Source organism: Dendropsophus ebraccatus, chromosome 9 (genome assembly GCF_027789765.1).
Source record: "Dendropsophus ebraccatus isolate aDenEbr1 chromosome 9, aDenEbr1.pat, whole genome shotgun sequence".
NCBI classification, from domain to species: Eukaryota; Metazoa; Chordata; class Amphibia; order Anura; family Hylidae; genus Dendropsophus; species Dendropsophus ebraccatus.
Genome location: NC_091462.1, coordinates 119,992,126 through 120,007,795, shown reverse-complemented (window position 1 = coordinate 120,007,795; position 15,670 = coordinate 119,992,126). Strand labels below are relative to the sequence as shown.

Here is a 15,670-nt window from a genome sequence, read left to right as displayed (position 1 = left end):
CCTCACCCCCCCCCGTATCACCCTCACACCCCCCTGTATCACCCTTACACCCCCCTGTATCACCCTCACACCCCCCGTATTACCCTCACACACCCCTGTATCACCCTCACACACCCCGTATCACCCTCACACACCCCGTATTACCCTCACACCCCCCTGTATCACCCCCCCCCCCCCCCCCGTATCACCCTCACACCCCCCGTATCACCCTCACCCCCCCGTATCACCCCCCCCCCCCCCCCCGTATCACCTCACACCCCCTGTATCACCCTCACCCCCCCGTACCACCCTCACCCCCCCCCCGTATCACCCTCACACCCCCCGTATCACCCTCACCCCCCCGTATCACCCTCACACCCCCCGTATCACCCTCACACCGCCCGTATTACCCTCACACACCCCTGTACCACCTCAAACCTCCCGTATCACCCTCACATCGCCTATATCACCCTCACACACCCCTGTACCACCTCACACACCCCGTATCACCCTCACACCCCCCGTATTACCCTCAGACCCCCGTATCACCCTCACACCCCCCTGTACCACCTCACACCTCCCGTATCACCCTCACCCCCCCGTATCACCCTCACATCACCTATATCACCCTCACACCCCCCTGTATCACCTTCACACCCCCCCTTATCACCCTCACACCCCCCGTATTACCCTCACCCCCCCCCGTATCACCCTCACCCCCCCCGTATCACCCTCACACCCCCCGTATCACCCTCACCCCCCCCGTATCACCCTCACACCCCCCTGTATCACCCTTACACCCCCCTGTATCACCCTCACACCCCCCGTATTACCCTCACACACCCCTGTATCACCCTCACACACCCCGTATCACCCTCACACACCCCGTATTACCCTCACACCCCCCTGTATCACTCTCACCCCCCCCCGTATCACCCTCACACCCCCCGTATCACCCTCACCCCCCCGTATCACCCTCACCCCCCCCCCCCGTATCACCTCACACCCCCTGTATCACCCTCACCCCCCCGTATCACCCTCACCCCCCCCGTATCACCTCACACCCCCGTATCACCCTCACACCTCCTGTATCACACCCCCCGTATCACCCTCACCCCCCCGTATCACCCTCACACACCCCTGTACCACCTCACACCTCCCGTATCACCCTCACATCGCCTATATCACCCTCACACACCCCTGTACCACCTCACACACCGCCTATATCACCCTCACACCGCCCGTATTACCCTCACACACCCCCGTATCACCCTCACATCGCCTATATCACCCTCACACACCCCGTATCACCCTCACACCCCCCCCCGTATCACCCTCACACACCCCTGTATCACCCTCACACCCCCTGTATTACCCTCACCCCCCCGTATCACCCTCACACCCCCCGTATCACCCTCACACCCCCCCCGTATCACCCTCACACCCCCCTGTATCACCCTTACACCCCCCTGTATCACCCTCACACCCCCCGTATTACCCTCACACACCCCTGTATCACTTTCACACACCCCGTATCACCCTCACACACCCCGTATTACCCTCACACCCCCCTGTATCACCCTCACCCCCCCCGTATCACCCTCACACCCCCCGTATCACCCTCACCCCCCCGTATCACCCTCACCCCCCCCCCCGTATCACCTCACACCTCCTGTATCACACCCCCGTATCACCCTCACACCTCCTGTATCACACCCCGCGTATCACCCTCACACCTCCTGTATCACACCCCCCGTATCACCCTCACACCTCCTGTATCACACACCCCCGTATCACCCTCACACCTCCTGTATCACCCCCCCCGTATCACACCCCCCGTATCACCCTCACACCCCCCGTATTACCCTCACACCCCCCCCCGTATCACCCTCACACACCCCTGTATCACCCTCACACCCCCGTATCACCCTCACACCCCCCGTATCACCCTCACACCCCCCGTATCACCCTCACACCCCCCGTATCACCCTCACACCCCCCTGTATCACCCTCACACACCCCGTATCACCCTCACACCGCCCGTATTACCCTCACACACCCCTGTACCACCCTCACCCCCCCGTATCACCCTCACACACCCCGTATCACCCTCACACACCCCGTATCACCCTCACACCGCCCGTTTTAACCTCACACCCCCCTGTACCACCTCACACCTCCCGTATCACCCTCACATCGCCTATATCACCCTCACACTCCCCTGTATCACCCTCACACCCCCCCTGTATCACCCTCACATCTCCCGTATCACCCTCACACCGCCTATATCACCCTCACACCGCCCGTATTACCCTCACACCCCCCAGTATCACCCCCCCCCCCCCCCGTATCACCCTCATACACCCCGTATCACCCTCACACCCCCTGTATTACCCTCACCCCCCCGTATCACCCTCACACACCCCTGTATCACCCTCACACACCCCTGTATCACCCTCACACACCCCGTATCACCCTCACACCGCCTGTATCACCCTCACACCCCCCCGTATCACCCTCACACCGCCTATATCACCCTCACACCGCCCGTATTACCCTCACACCCCCCCCGTATCACCCTCACACCCCCCTGTATCACCCTTACACCCCCCTGTATCACCCTCACACCCCCCGTATTACCCTCACACCCCCCTGTATCACCCTCACACACCCCGTATCACCCTCACACCCCCCGTATCACCCTCCCCCCCCCGTATCACCCTCACCCCCCCCCGTATCACCTCACACCCCCCGTATCACCCTCACACTTCCTGTATCACCCTCACACCTCCTGTATCACACCCCCGTATCACCCTCACACCTCCTGTATCACACCCCCCGTATCACCCTCACACCTCCTGTATCACACCCCCCCGTATCACACACCCCGTATCACCCTCACACCGCCCGTATCACCCTCACACCCCCCCGTATCACCCTCACACCGCCTATATCACCCTCACACCGCCCGTATTACCCTCACACCCCCCCCGTATCACCCTCACACCCCCCTGTATCACCCTTACACCCCCCTGTATCACCCTCACACCCCCCGTATTACCCTCACACCCCCCTGTATCACCCTCACACACCCCGTATCACCCTCACACCCCCCGTATCACCCTCACCCCCCCGTATCACCCTCACCCCCCCCCCGTATCACCTCACACCCCCCGTATCACCCTCACACTTCCTGTATCACCCTCACACCTCCTGTATCACACCCCCGTATCACCCTCACACCTCCTGTATCACACCCCCCGTATCACCCTCACACCTCCTGTATCACACCCCCCCGTATCACACACCCCGTATCACCCTCACACCGCCGGTATTACCCTCACACCCCCTGTATCACCCTCACACCTCCTGTATCACCCTCACACCTCCTGTATCACACCCCTGTATCACCCCTCTGACCTGTCCCCTCATGTTTCTCCAGGCCTGTATCAGCAGCCTTATCCTAATGGTAAGTTACACATCGTGGCCCCCGTGTCTTGGGGTGTTCGCCCTCTGTATCGCCCTCCTGTGAGACCCGACACCTGCTGATCTCTGGCTTCCTTCTTTTTCAGGTTTTTCCAATGTTCAAGGCAACGGGAAAGGTCAGAGCTTCACACGTTACATTATCCTGAGGCTGTGAGGGGATATAGGGGTGTGTGAGGGGATATAGGAGGCTGTGAGGGGATATAGGGGTGTGTGAGGGGATATAGGAGGCTGTGAGGGAATATAGGAGGCTGTGAGGGGATATAGGGGTGTGTGAGGGAATATAGGGGGCAGTGAGGGGATATAGGGGTGCGTGAGGGGATATAGGAGGCTGTGAGGGGATATAGGGGTGTGTGAGGGAATATAGGGGGCAGTGAGGGGATATAGGGGTGCGTGAGGGGATATAGGGGTGTGTGAGGGAATATAGGAGGCTGTGAGGGGATATAGGGTTGTGTGAGGGGATATAGGGGGCTGTGAGGGGATATAGGGGGCTGTGAGGGGATATAGGGGGCTGTGAGGGGATATAGGGGTGTGTGAGGGAATATAGGGGGCAGTGAGGGGATATAGGGGTGCGTGAGGGGATATAGGAGGCTGTGAGGGGATATAGGGGTGTGTGAGGGAATATAGGGGGCAGTGAGGGGATATAGGGGTGCGTGAGGGGATATAGGAGGCTGTGAGGGGATATAGGGGTGTGTGAGGGGATATAGGGGTGCGTGAGGGGATATAGGGGTGTGTGAGGGAATATAGGGGACAGTGAGGGGATATAGGGGGCAGTGAGGGGATATAGGGGTGTGTGAGGGGATATAGGAGGCTGTGAGGGAATATAGGAGGCTGTGAGGGGATATAGGGGGCTGTGAGGGGATATAGGAGGCTGTGAGGGGATATAGGGGTGTGTGAGGGGATATAGGGGTGCGTGAGGGGATATAGGGGTGTGTGAGGGAATATAGGGGACAGTGAGGGGATATAGGGGGCAGTGAGGGGATATAGGGGTGTGTGAGGGGATATAGGAGGCTGTGAGGGAATATAGGAGGCTGTGAGGGGATATAGGGGGCTGTGAGGGGATATAGGAGGCTGTGAGGGGATAAAGGGGGCTGTGAGGGGATAAAGGGGGCTGTGAGGGGATAAAGGGGGCTGTGAGGGGATATAGGAGGCTGTGAGGGGATATAGGAGGCTGTGAGGGGATAAAGGGGGCTGTGAGGGGATATAGGGGGCTGTGAGGGGATATAGGGGGCTGTGAGGGGATAAAGGGGGCTGTGAGGGGATATAGGGGGCTGTGGGGGGATATAGGGGGCTGTGGGTGTGAGGGATAATGGGGGGCTGTGGGTGTGAGGGATAATGGGGGGCTGTGGGTGTGAGGGCTATTGGGGGCTGTGAGTGTGAGGGGTAATGGGGGGCTGTGAGTTGTAGAGGTAATGGGGGGCTGTGGGTGTGAGGGGTAATGGGGGCCTGTGAGTGTGAGGGGTTATGGGGGGCTGTGGGTGTGAGGTGTAATGGGGGGACCGTGGGTTGTAGGGGTAATGGGGGGCTGTGGTGTCCACTTTCTCTTGCGATGCAGAATATAAGGTGTTATATTTGTCTCCACTGCAGGTATAAAGTCTCCACTTGGCGCCTACCAGGGTCCTGCAGGGGAAAGCTCAAAGCTTGGTGAGTCCCCTGTGGACCATTTTCTTTTTGTTCCTCCTTTCCATAGGGCTATGTCCAACTTCTTTTCCACCATCTATTACACATTAATTTCACCATGTCTTGGCATCCTTTCCTCTGTCTTCTTCCCCTTCTGTCTCTTCCTCCCTCTTCCCTGTGCCTCCTTCCTCTTCCCTTTCTCTCAGTGTCTTCTGCATCCTCCGTGTCTCCTCTTCCGTCCGTGTCTTCTCTTCCTCCCATGTCTTCTCTTCCTCCCATGTCTTCTCTTCCTCCCATGTCTTCTCTTCCTCCCATGTTATCTCTTCCTCCCATGTCTTCTCGTCCTCCCATGTCTTCTCCACCCTATCAGTGTCTCCTCCCCCCATGTCTTCTTTTTCATATATGTCATCTTGTCCTCCCTCTGTCTCCTCTTCTGTCTTTCTGTCTCCTCTTCTGTCTTTCTGTCTCTTCTTCTGTCCCTCTCTCCTTTTCTGTCCCTCTGTCTTCTCTTCCTCCTGTGTCTTCTCCTTCCTATCAGTGTGTCTTCTTTCTCCCAGTGTCTTCTCTTCCTCCCATTTTTCCTCCTCCCTCTGTCTCCTCCCCCTTTTCTTTTCTTCCTCCCATGTCATCTTCTCTTCTTCCCATGTCACCTTCTCTCTCCCAGTGTCTTCTTCTCCCTCTCAGTGTCTTCTTCTCCCTCTCAGTGTCTCCTCAGTGGCTCCCCTGTGTTGTCTTCTTTCTTCCAGTGTCTTCTCTTCCTCTCGTGTCTTCTCCTCCCTCAGTCTCCTCTTCCTTCCCTGTGTTGTCTTTTCTCCCAGTGTCTTCTCTTCCTCCCATGTTTTCTACTTTCTGTCTCCTCCCTCTCAGTGTCTTCTCTTCCTCCTGTGTCATCTTCTCTCTCCCAGTGTCTTCTTTCTCCCAGTGTCTTCTTCTCCCTCTCATTGTCTTCTCTTCCTTCCCTTCCTCCCATGTCTTCTCCTCCCTCTGTGTCTCCTTTCCTATGTCTTCTCTTCCTCCCATATAATAATCTTTTTCCCAGAGTCTTCTCTTTGTAGTACTCAGCCAGTGATGTCAGTTGTCATGACGCCAGTGCTTGTCCAGCACACAGGTGTGATGTGGGTACCTGTTTGCATTCCCAAATGATTGGTAACCTCTGGGTTTACTGTTGGTCCCTTGGGCCCTCGTCACAGCAAACTGCAGTAGCAACTGACTCACTGTCGGTATCACCACCCACAGAGAAGGGGAAAAATAACCTAAGGTGTGTGGTGGTGTGCGTATAGGTGCAGGTGCTGACAGAGTCCCGTGCGTTTGATATGTAAAAATATAACAACTTTACTGTAGAGCTTTAAGACTACAACAGTACACGTTTTGCAGATAGAAATCATCTTGACACAGACTTGAGTGCTGACCTCATGTTTGAGATAGGTTCTTGGAAAGAGTAGAAGTAGTAGTACTGCTTTGTAGAGTTAGAGAGAAGAGGAGAGGAGTTTGCCAGAGGAGCCCTTGCCCAATGTAGCCCTGTACTCTGCCGGAACTATAATGGAGATCTGTAAGTACTGAAGTGATACTTGTACTCACATTTAGACAATGTCTGACTGCCTTCTGCCCCCTGGTATTGTCAAACCCATCCCAGGTGGGTAGCACAAGTCCCAGTCGTTGGCTATCTGGGTGTAGCTAGGTGTCCGAGATTTCCCAGTTACCTGCACTGCGCAGAAGTATACGTAGACCTTTTATATAAGGTAGTTTTGTCCTACTGGGATCAGCGTCTCTTGTTTCAGGAGTCTGTTCTGCACTTTTTAGGCGCATTCCTTGTGTGGGCTAGGGTGTTCCTTGGTGGCTGCTGTCCCCTACTTGTTGCTTAGCAGTGCATAGTAGAACTACTTACTTGCTTAGAAGAAATCTTTAGCTGCATCTTAGCTTGCTTCCTGTCAGGGGTCCTGGCATAAGCAAGGCCCTGGCTTAATTACAGCAGGAACTGCGTCCTCTCTGACTGAAAACCTGACAAGAACTAACTCATTTCCTCCACCAGTGTAACTCCTCCTACAGGGGCGTTTGCGTACCCTCATGTGAGTGGTGGGGCTGAGTGTGTGCAAGAGAAAAGGAGAAGAGGATAGGAGAGACAGAAGAAGCACCTGAGATAGGTCAGCACTAGTGATGAGCGAGTACTAAAATGCTTGGGTTCTCGTTACTCGAGACGAATATATCCTGATACTCGAGTGTTCGTTTCGAGTAACGAACCCCATTGAAGTCAATGGGAAACGAGAATTTTTGCAGGGGACCCAAGTTCGGTAGAGGGAAGGTTGTGGGAAACCTGTCAACCTCAGAAAATGATGGAAACACAACGAAAATGGACAGGAAACAGCAGGGGCAGCATGTATGGATGCCTCTGAGGCTGCCTAATGGCACCATTATGACTAATTCTGTGCAACAGCCTGGTTAAAACAGAGGTAGCATATGAACCACCCAAAAACTCAGCCTGACACAGCATGGCAATAAGGACACAGATAACCATTAAAACAGAGGTAGCATATGATGAACCACCCAAAATCTTAGCCTGACACAGCATGGCGGTGAGGACAGAGTGAACAAGGTAGAAGAGGTAGCCAGTCAGCCTCCCCAAAATTATACCAGACCTAGCATGGCGGTGAGATCACAGGGAACCATTTAAACAGAGGTAGCATATGAACCACCCCAAAATTTTGCCTGACACAGCATGGCGGTGAGGACAGATTGACTGAGGTAGAAGTGGTAGCCAGTGAGCCTCCCAAAAAATAGGCCAGACACAGCATGGCAGTGAGCACACAGAGAACCATTAAAAGTGAGTGAGGAAGCAAGTGAGCCTCCCAAAAAATCGGAGTGAGGCCAGGGGCTGGGATTTATAGTGGACACGAACCCGGGTGCTGACAGCTAACTGGCTAGGCCAGCTGTCAGTCACCATCAAGGGTACACCTGATGCCGATCGACCGGGGGTGGTGAGGCCCTGGCTGCGGCTGCACAAAAAAAAGATAACATAGCTGGCTGGTTTCCGGGGAGGCAATTGGCGGGCCCCCGGCAACCAGTTACGCTCCTCCACAGACGTAGTGACGTCAGAGCATGGCAGTGAGGACATAGAGAACTATTAAAAGTGAGTGAGGTAGCAAGTGAGCCTCCCAAAAATTAGGCCAGACACAGCATGGCGGAAGAAGACTTGGCTGTTGGCTGAGAATTGAAGGAGGAAGAGGAGGAGGAGGAGGAGGAGGAGGAGAGGAGATACCAAGAATCTTCATGTTGAGCTGCTTTCCCCGGGTGGACAGTTGAATTCAGGTGAAATCCAGGCTTTGTTCATTTTTATAAACGTCAGCCTGTCAGTGCTGTTAGTTGACAGGCAGGTGCGCTTATCAGTGATGATGGCACCAGCTACAGTGAAGACCTGCTCTGACAACACGCAAGCGGCAGGGCAGCACAGCACCTCCAAGGCGTAAAGTGCCAGTTCGGGCCACGTATCCAGCTTTGCAACCCAGTAGTTGTAGGTAGCAGAGTGATCGGTAAGGACGTTGGTATGGTCAGCAAGGTATTCCCTCACCATCTTCCTGAAGGCTTCCCCCCTACTCTGTCTAGACTGGGGACAGGTGACATAGTCTTGCTGGGGTGCCATGAAACTCAAAGACCTTGGAGAGTGTTCCCCTGCCCCTTGACAAGCTGCCTGCTCCACCCCTCCTCTCCCCCGCTCTTTGGCCCACAGAACTACGTCCTCTGGCGCTAGTGGAGTCAGATGGGAAGTACATTTTCAGCTTCTGCACCAGGGCCTGTTGATATTGATTCACTCTCATACTGCGTTCCTCGGCAGGAATGAGAGTGGTAAAGTTCTGTTTGTACCAAGGGTCCAGGAGGGTGAACACCCAGTAATCTGTGTTGTCAAAAAAAAAATTTAGCCCGAGGGTCGCGGGAAAGACATAACATAAAGTCAGCCATGTGCACCAGGGTCCAAACACGCAAGAACTCCCTCTTCTCACTAGCCTCAATTTCCTCCTCCACCAATTCCTCCTCTTCAGGCCATACAAGCTCAACAACTATGGATTGAGCATGGGTACCCTCTTCAGTGGCGGCAGCAGTCTTCTTCTCTCCCTCCTCTTCTTCCTCCTCCTCCTCATCCTCTACTCCGTGGTGAGAAACTGACGTCAGGGTGGTCTGGCTATCTAGCAGCGGATGTTCTTCACCCGTCTCCTGAGACAAAGGCAAAGTGTCAGACTTCAGGCTGAGCAGGGAGGTTTGAAGCAGACACAGCAGCGGGATGGTGAGGCTGATGATGGCGGCATTGCCGCTGACCATCTGTGTTGACTCCTCAAAGGGGCCCAGTACCTGACAGATAGCAGACATCCACGTCCACTCCTCATTGTAGGTTTGAGGTAGCTGACTGACCTGACTACCACTTCGCACAGAGGTTGACATCTGGCATTCCACAATGGCTCTGCGTTGCTAGTAAACCCTGGCTACCATCTAGAAGGTGGAATTCCACCTCCTGGGCACATCGCACAGCAGTCTGTGAGCCGGCAGTTGCACGCGCCTTTGCACTGCCCTAATGGTGGCAGCATCCGTGGTTGACTTGCGGAAATGTACAGAGATGCGCCGCATCTTGATGAGCAAGTCAGCCAAATTGGGGTAGGTCTTAAGGAACCGCTGCACCACTAGGTTGAACACGTGGGCCAGGCATGGTACATGTGTGAGGCTGCCGAGTTGCAGAGCCGCCACCAGGTTCCACCCGTTGTCACACACAACCATGCCTGGTTTGAGGCTCCGTAGTGCGAGCCAAAGATCTTTTTGCGCAGTGATGCCCTGCAACAGCTCCTGGGCCGTGCGCCTCTTGTCGCCTAAGCTCAGCAGTTTCAACACCACCTGTTGGCGCCCACAGTGCTGATGCAGCTAGCGCTACGAAATGGAGGCGACCTGCTCGTGGAGGGTAATAGAGAGGAGGAGGAGGAGGAGGAGAAAGAGGTGTACAACTCATGAGAGACCGCAACCAAGGTAGGCCCCGCAATCCTCGGGGTGGGCAGCACATGAGCCGAACCAGGGTCAGACTCTGTCCCAACCTCCACCAAGTTGACCCAATGTGCCGTCAGGGAGATATAGTGTCCCTGCCCGCCAGCACTTGTCCACGTGTCCGTGGCGGCTGGGGACAGAGTACCGAGAGACAGCCACCGCCATGAGGTTCCTAAAAGCCTCTGTCTCTACCAGCCGATAGGGCAGCATCTCCAGGCTCAGCAGTTTGCCTATTTGCACATTTAGGGCTTGTGCATGGGGGTGAGTGGCAGTGTACTTGTGCTTCTGTGCAAAGGTCTACTACAGGGACAGTTGAACGCTGCGCTTGGACACCTTGCTGGAGGGTGTGGAGCATAGTGGAGGTGAAGGGGTGCGTGTAGGGTGGGAGGCGCTTGTACCTGGGGCCTGGGTGGGGGGGACTGACAGACACAGGGGAAGGAGCAGGGGTGCGACTTGCAGTCACTGAACGGCCTTGGTTCCACTGAGTGGGGTGTTTAGCACTCATATGCCTGCGCATGCTGGTAGTGGTTAGGCTGGTAGTGGTGGCTCCCCTGCTGATCCTGGCGTGGCACATGTTACACACTGCAGTCCGTCGGTCATCCGCAGTTTCTTTAAAAAACCTCCAGACTTGGGAACATCTAGGCCTGGCCACGGGAGTTTGACTCCGTGAAACAGTTGCTGATCTACTCGCTCTGCCCCTGTTTCTCCCTCTGCCCACCCCTCTTCCTCTTCCAACCGGTCCTGTGGGTGAACTTGCCTCCCCCTCAGAAGCACGGTCTTCACTAGGCTTATCCACCCAGCTCGGGTCAGTCACCTCATCCTCATCCACCAGCTCCTCACTCTCCTCCTCACTCTGAGTTACATCCATGACAACAACCTCACTGTCTGACAACCGGGTCTCATCGTCATCATCAGACGCCTCTTCCAACCCCTCTTGCAAGTCCCCACTCTCATCACCCACTGACTGCCTGAGCTGCATAGTTTGGGCATCAGGACAGATCGACTGCTCCGGTTGCTCAGACTCAGGGAAGGGTCCAGAAAAGGGTGCCTGGGAGCATGGTGGTGGTGGTGGTGGATGGAGGGGCCAGGCTGTGGGGAAGGAGGCTGAGCTAATGGAGCAAGGGTTCCTCTCCCTTGGGTAGCGTGGGCGGACTGTGTGGAAGACTGGGTGGTGGATAAGTTACTGGACACATTATCTGCTATCCACGTCATCACCTGTTCACACTGCTGCGGTTTCAATATCGGTCTACCATGAGACCCTGTAAGTTGGGCAAAGAAGCTAGGGAGTGGACGTCTGCGGTGTGCCACTGCTACCTCCTCAACAGGTGCTGCTGTGTCACCCTGCCCTCAACCACGGCCTCCAGCAACCACATCACTTGGAAGCCCACGCCCTCGTCCTCGTCCCTTACCCCTGGGGGTCACCATTTTATGGACACTGCACAGTATGGAACTGAGATAGACCTTGAGTAAGAAATACAGAAATAAAAAAATATACTAGTGGTCCCACTAGTTTTTGGGGGGCTGTGGGATACAATGGCTGCTCCTATACACACACTCTGTGACACCCCCTTACAATGAGCAGTGAAGTTCTATGCAGGTGTACTACAGCAATACAATGTAGTACAGCAGCAGCACCAGCCACAAAATCATAAAATAGTACACTGAGCACTTCTTAGGGGTGTGTATGCAACACCTAATGCCCCCTTTCTGCCAACAGCCGGTCACCACAGTGTGCTGGTTAAATCGCGGTAGCAGCACTGCAACTCCCAGCCAGCAGTCTGTAGTAATACAATTTATAAACGATTTGAAGCCCTGAAAAGGTCTGTTTGGTTCTTTCTCTAGTATATTCCCTGCCTACTGGAACGCTAAATCTCTCCCTAACGCTCTCCCTGACCAGCAGCAGCTCTGTCCCTGATCTCTTCCAGCATACATGTAAGCCGAGCCTTGGCGGGCGAGATTTTTATATGGCAGGGTCATCTGATCTGACCAACCAATCGCTGCTTTCGACATGTATGGGTCCCACGTGATCGCAGGATGTACCAAAGAGTCTCCTGCATGTTTATTGGCTGAGAAATAGCGCCCAAACTTACAGGAAACGGATGATGAGATTTTCTCGAGTATCGCGAGATGCTCATCCGAGTAACAAGTACCACCGAGTACCCTAATACTGATCGAGTACCAAGCTCGGACCAGCATGCTCGCTCATCACTAGTCAGCACATAACTCATGGTACAAACAGACAACCCATTACTTCCTTCAGCTGTGCAATAGTATACATATAAGAAATACTGACACCTAGTGGGGAAACTTAAAATACCTCATCCACCACTTGTTTAACCTGAGTGAGAACTTTAGGACAGGCGCATAAGAGAAACACTAGTAGTGGGACACCACATCTTCCTCCCATGTTTTCTCCTCCCTCAGTGCCCTCTTTCTTCCCGGTGTCCTCTTTTCTCCCAGTGTCTTCTCTTCCTCCCATATTTTGTCCTATGTCTCCTCCCCTGTGTCTTCTCTTCCTCCTGTGTCATCTTCTCTCTCCCTGTGTCTTCTCTGTCTCCCATGTCTTCTCCTCCTTGTCAGTGTTTCCTTTTCTGTGTCTTCTCCTTCTCCCAAATCATCTTCTTTCTCCTAGTGTCTTCTCTTCCTCCCATGTCTTCTCCTCCTCCCATATCATCTTCTTTCTCCTAGTGTCTTCTCTTCCTCCTGTGTCATCTTCTCTCTCATTGTGTCTTCTCTGTCTCCCATGTCTTCTCCTCCTTGTCAGTGTCTCCTTTCCTGTGTCTTCTCCTCCTCCTATATCATCTTCTTTCTCCTAATGTCTTCTCTTCCTCCCGTGTCTTCTCCTCACTCTCATTGTCTCCTCTTTCTTCCGTGTCTTCTCCTCCCTCTCAGTGTCTTTTCCTCCGTCCCTCTGTCTTTTCTTCCTCCCGTGTCTTCTCCTCCCTCTCAGTGTCTTCTCTTCCATCCCTCTGTCTTTTCTCCCCCCCCCCCCGTGTCTTCTCCTCCCTCTCAGTGTCTCCTCTTCCGTCCCTCTGTCTTTTCTTCCTCCCGTGTCTTCTCCTCCCTCTCAGTGTCTTCTCTTCCATCCCTCTGTCTTTTCTTCCTCCCGTGTCTTCTCCTCCCTCTCAGTGTCTCCTCTTCCGTCCCTCTGTCTTTTCTAGCTCCCGAGTCTTCTCCTCCCTTTCAGTGTCTTCTCTTCCGTCCCTCTGTCTTCTGTTCCTCCCGTGTCTTCTCCTCCCTCTCAGTGTCTTCTCTTCACTCTGTGTCTCCTCTTCCTTCTCTTCCTCCTGTGTCTTCTCCTCCCTCTCAGTGTCTCCTCCTCCGTCCCTCTGTCTTCCCTTCTCCTGTGTCGTCTTCTCCCTCTCAGTGTCTCCTCTTCCGTCCTTTTTTATTCTCTTCCTCCCGTGTATTCTTCTCCCTCTCAGTGTCTCCTCTTCCATCCCTCTTTCTTTTCTTCCTCCAGTGTCTTCTCCTCCCTCTCAGTGTCTCCTCTTCCTTCTGTTCCTCTTGTGTTTCTCTCTCTGTGTCTCCTCTTCCTTCCCTCTGTCTACTCTTCCTCCCATGTTTTTTCCTCCCTCTGTGTCTCCTCTTCCTCCCGTATCATCTTCATTCTCCCACTGTCTTCTCCTCACACTCTGCATCTTCTCTTTGTCACCCTGTCTTCTCCTTCCTATGCTGTATTTCCTTGTCTTGCTCCTTATTCTCTCTTCTCCCTGTTGCCCTCTAAGCTTTCCACACCTAGCCCCCAGTCTTCCTTCCTCATTTGCAGGTGGTTTGGGGAAGCTTCCATACAGATCCCAACCTGTGGCTACTGATTCTCTGGGTTTGGACACCAAGTCGGCAAAATCTGGTGAGGGGCTGTTGGGTCTTTGCTGCCGTGGTTGGGTCTTTGCTGCCATGGTTGGGTCTTTGCTGCCATGGTTGGGTCTTTGCTGCCATGGATGGGTCTTTGCTACCATGGTTGGGTCTTTGCTTTCATGGTTGGGTCTTTGCTGCCATGGTTGGGTCTTTGCTACCATGATTGGGTCTTTGCTGCCATGGTTGGGTCTTTGCTGTCATGGTTGGGTCTTTGCTGTCATGGTTGGGTCTTTGCTACTGTGGTTGGGTCTTTGCTTCCACCATGGTTGGGTCTTTGTTGCCACCATGGTTGGGTCTTTGCTGTCATGGTTGGGTCTTTTCTACTGTGGTTGGGTTTTTGCTGCCACCATGGTTGGGTTTTTGCTGCCATGGTTGGGTCCCTGTGTATTTCTCACAATCTTTTTTTTTTGTTTTTACCAGCGGGAGTGAAGTCTCCTTATGGCTCTCAGTCAGCATATCCTGATCCAGCCAGCAGCAAATATGGTAAGAAGGAAGTACAAAATCTGCCATAAAGAGCACAGTATTATACTAGAGTAGGGCCCTGTAGAGAAAGAGGCCCCCTGAATAGAAGAACCCAGGGTCTCTGACGCTTGTGCTTCTTGGTGGATGCTGGGGTGGCAGCTGGGAGCAGTATTGGTTTTTCCTAAGCTTCAGCTGGGGGAAGAGAGGGGGTAAGTACACCAAATCCGGATCCTGAAGAGCAAGGGAATGGTTTGCGGGGGCCCATCCCTTATGTGGGCTTCTGATAGTTGCCATCCTTTGCACATTTTATGCTTTTGGGGGGATCAAGCACAAACGTCAAACTTTATTAAAAACGGAATAGCTCTGACGGGGTGGGGGCCACTATGATAAGCTGCATATGCCCATGAGATAAGACTCTCGTCCCTATAGACACCTGTAGGGCTGTTGTCTTTGACCATATGGCATCTTCTCTTACAGCTGGAGCTGGACAGATCCCATTTTCCTCTCAGCCGGTGTCACCAAGCGGGATGGAAGGTAACGTTACTCCCCAAATCATCATACAGTTTATGTGACCTGCAACATCTCTACCATTCTATCTATCTATCTATCTATCTATCTATCTATCTATCTATCTCCTATCTATCTATCTATCTATCTATCTATCTATCTATCTATCTATCTATCTATCTCCTGTCTATCTATCTATCTCCTATCTATCTATCTATCTATCTATCTCCTATCTATCTATCTATCTATCTCCTATCTATCTATCTATCTCCTATCTATCTATCTATCTATCTATCTATCTCCTATCTATCTATCTATCTATCTATCTATCTATCTCCTATCTATCTATCTCCTATCTATCTATCTCCTATCTATCTATCTATCTATCTATCTATCTATCTCCTATCTATCTATCTATCTATCTATCTATCTATCTCCTATCTATCTATCTATCTATCTATCTATCTATCTATCTATCTATCTATCTCCTATCTATCTCCTATCTATCTATCTATCTATCTATCTATCTATCTATCTCCTATCTATCTATCTATCTATCTATCTCCTATCTATCTCTCTATCTATCTCCTATCTATCTATCTATCTATCTATCTATCTATCTATCTATCTCCTATCTATCTATCTCCTATCTATCTATCTATCTCCTATCTATCTCCTATCTCTCTCTCTCTCTATCTATCTATCTATCTATCTATCTCCTATCTATCTATCTATCTATCTATCT

The 15,670-nt window shown here is 53.0% G+C and overlaps 1 protein-coding gene across 9 annotated transcripts in view; it reads left to right on the top strand.

Moving 5' to 3' along the window:
• GREP1 (glycine rich extracellular protein 1) overlaps positions 1-15,670 on the top strand; it is an 86,831-nt gene that overhangs the window by 64,130 nt on the left and 7,031 nt on the right. For 8 of the 9 annotated variants that reach the window (XM_069982409.1, XM_069982408.1, XM_069982410.1 and 5 more), the window contains 6 exons: positions 3,422-3,448; positions 3,552-3,581; positions 5,050-5,106; positions 13,868-13,948; positions 14,377-14,439; positions 14,896-14,952. In XM_069982409.1, the coding sequence (XP_069838510.1) occupies positions 3,422-3,448; positions 3,552-3,581; positions 5,050-5,106; positions 13,868-13,948; positions 14,377-14,439; positions 14,896-14,952 (315 nt within the window). The remainder of the gene's footprint in view (positions 1-3,421; positions 3,449-3,551; positions 3,582-5,049; positions 5,107-13,867; positions 13,949-14,376; positions 14,440-14,895; positions 14,953-15,670) is intronic. The other variant, XM_069982411.1, reaches the window with a different exon arrangement.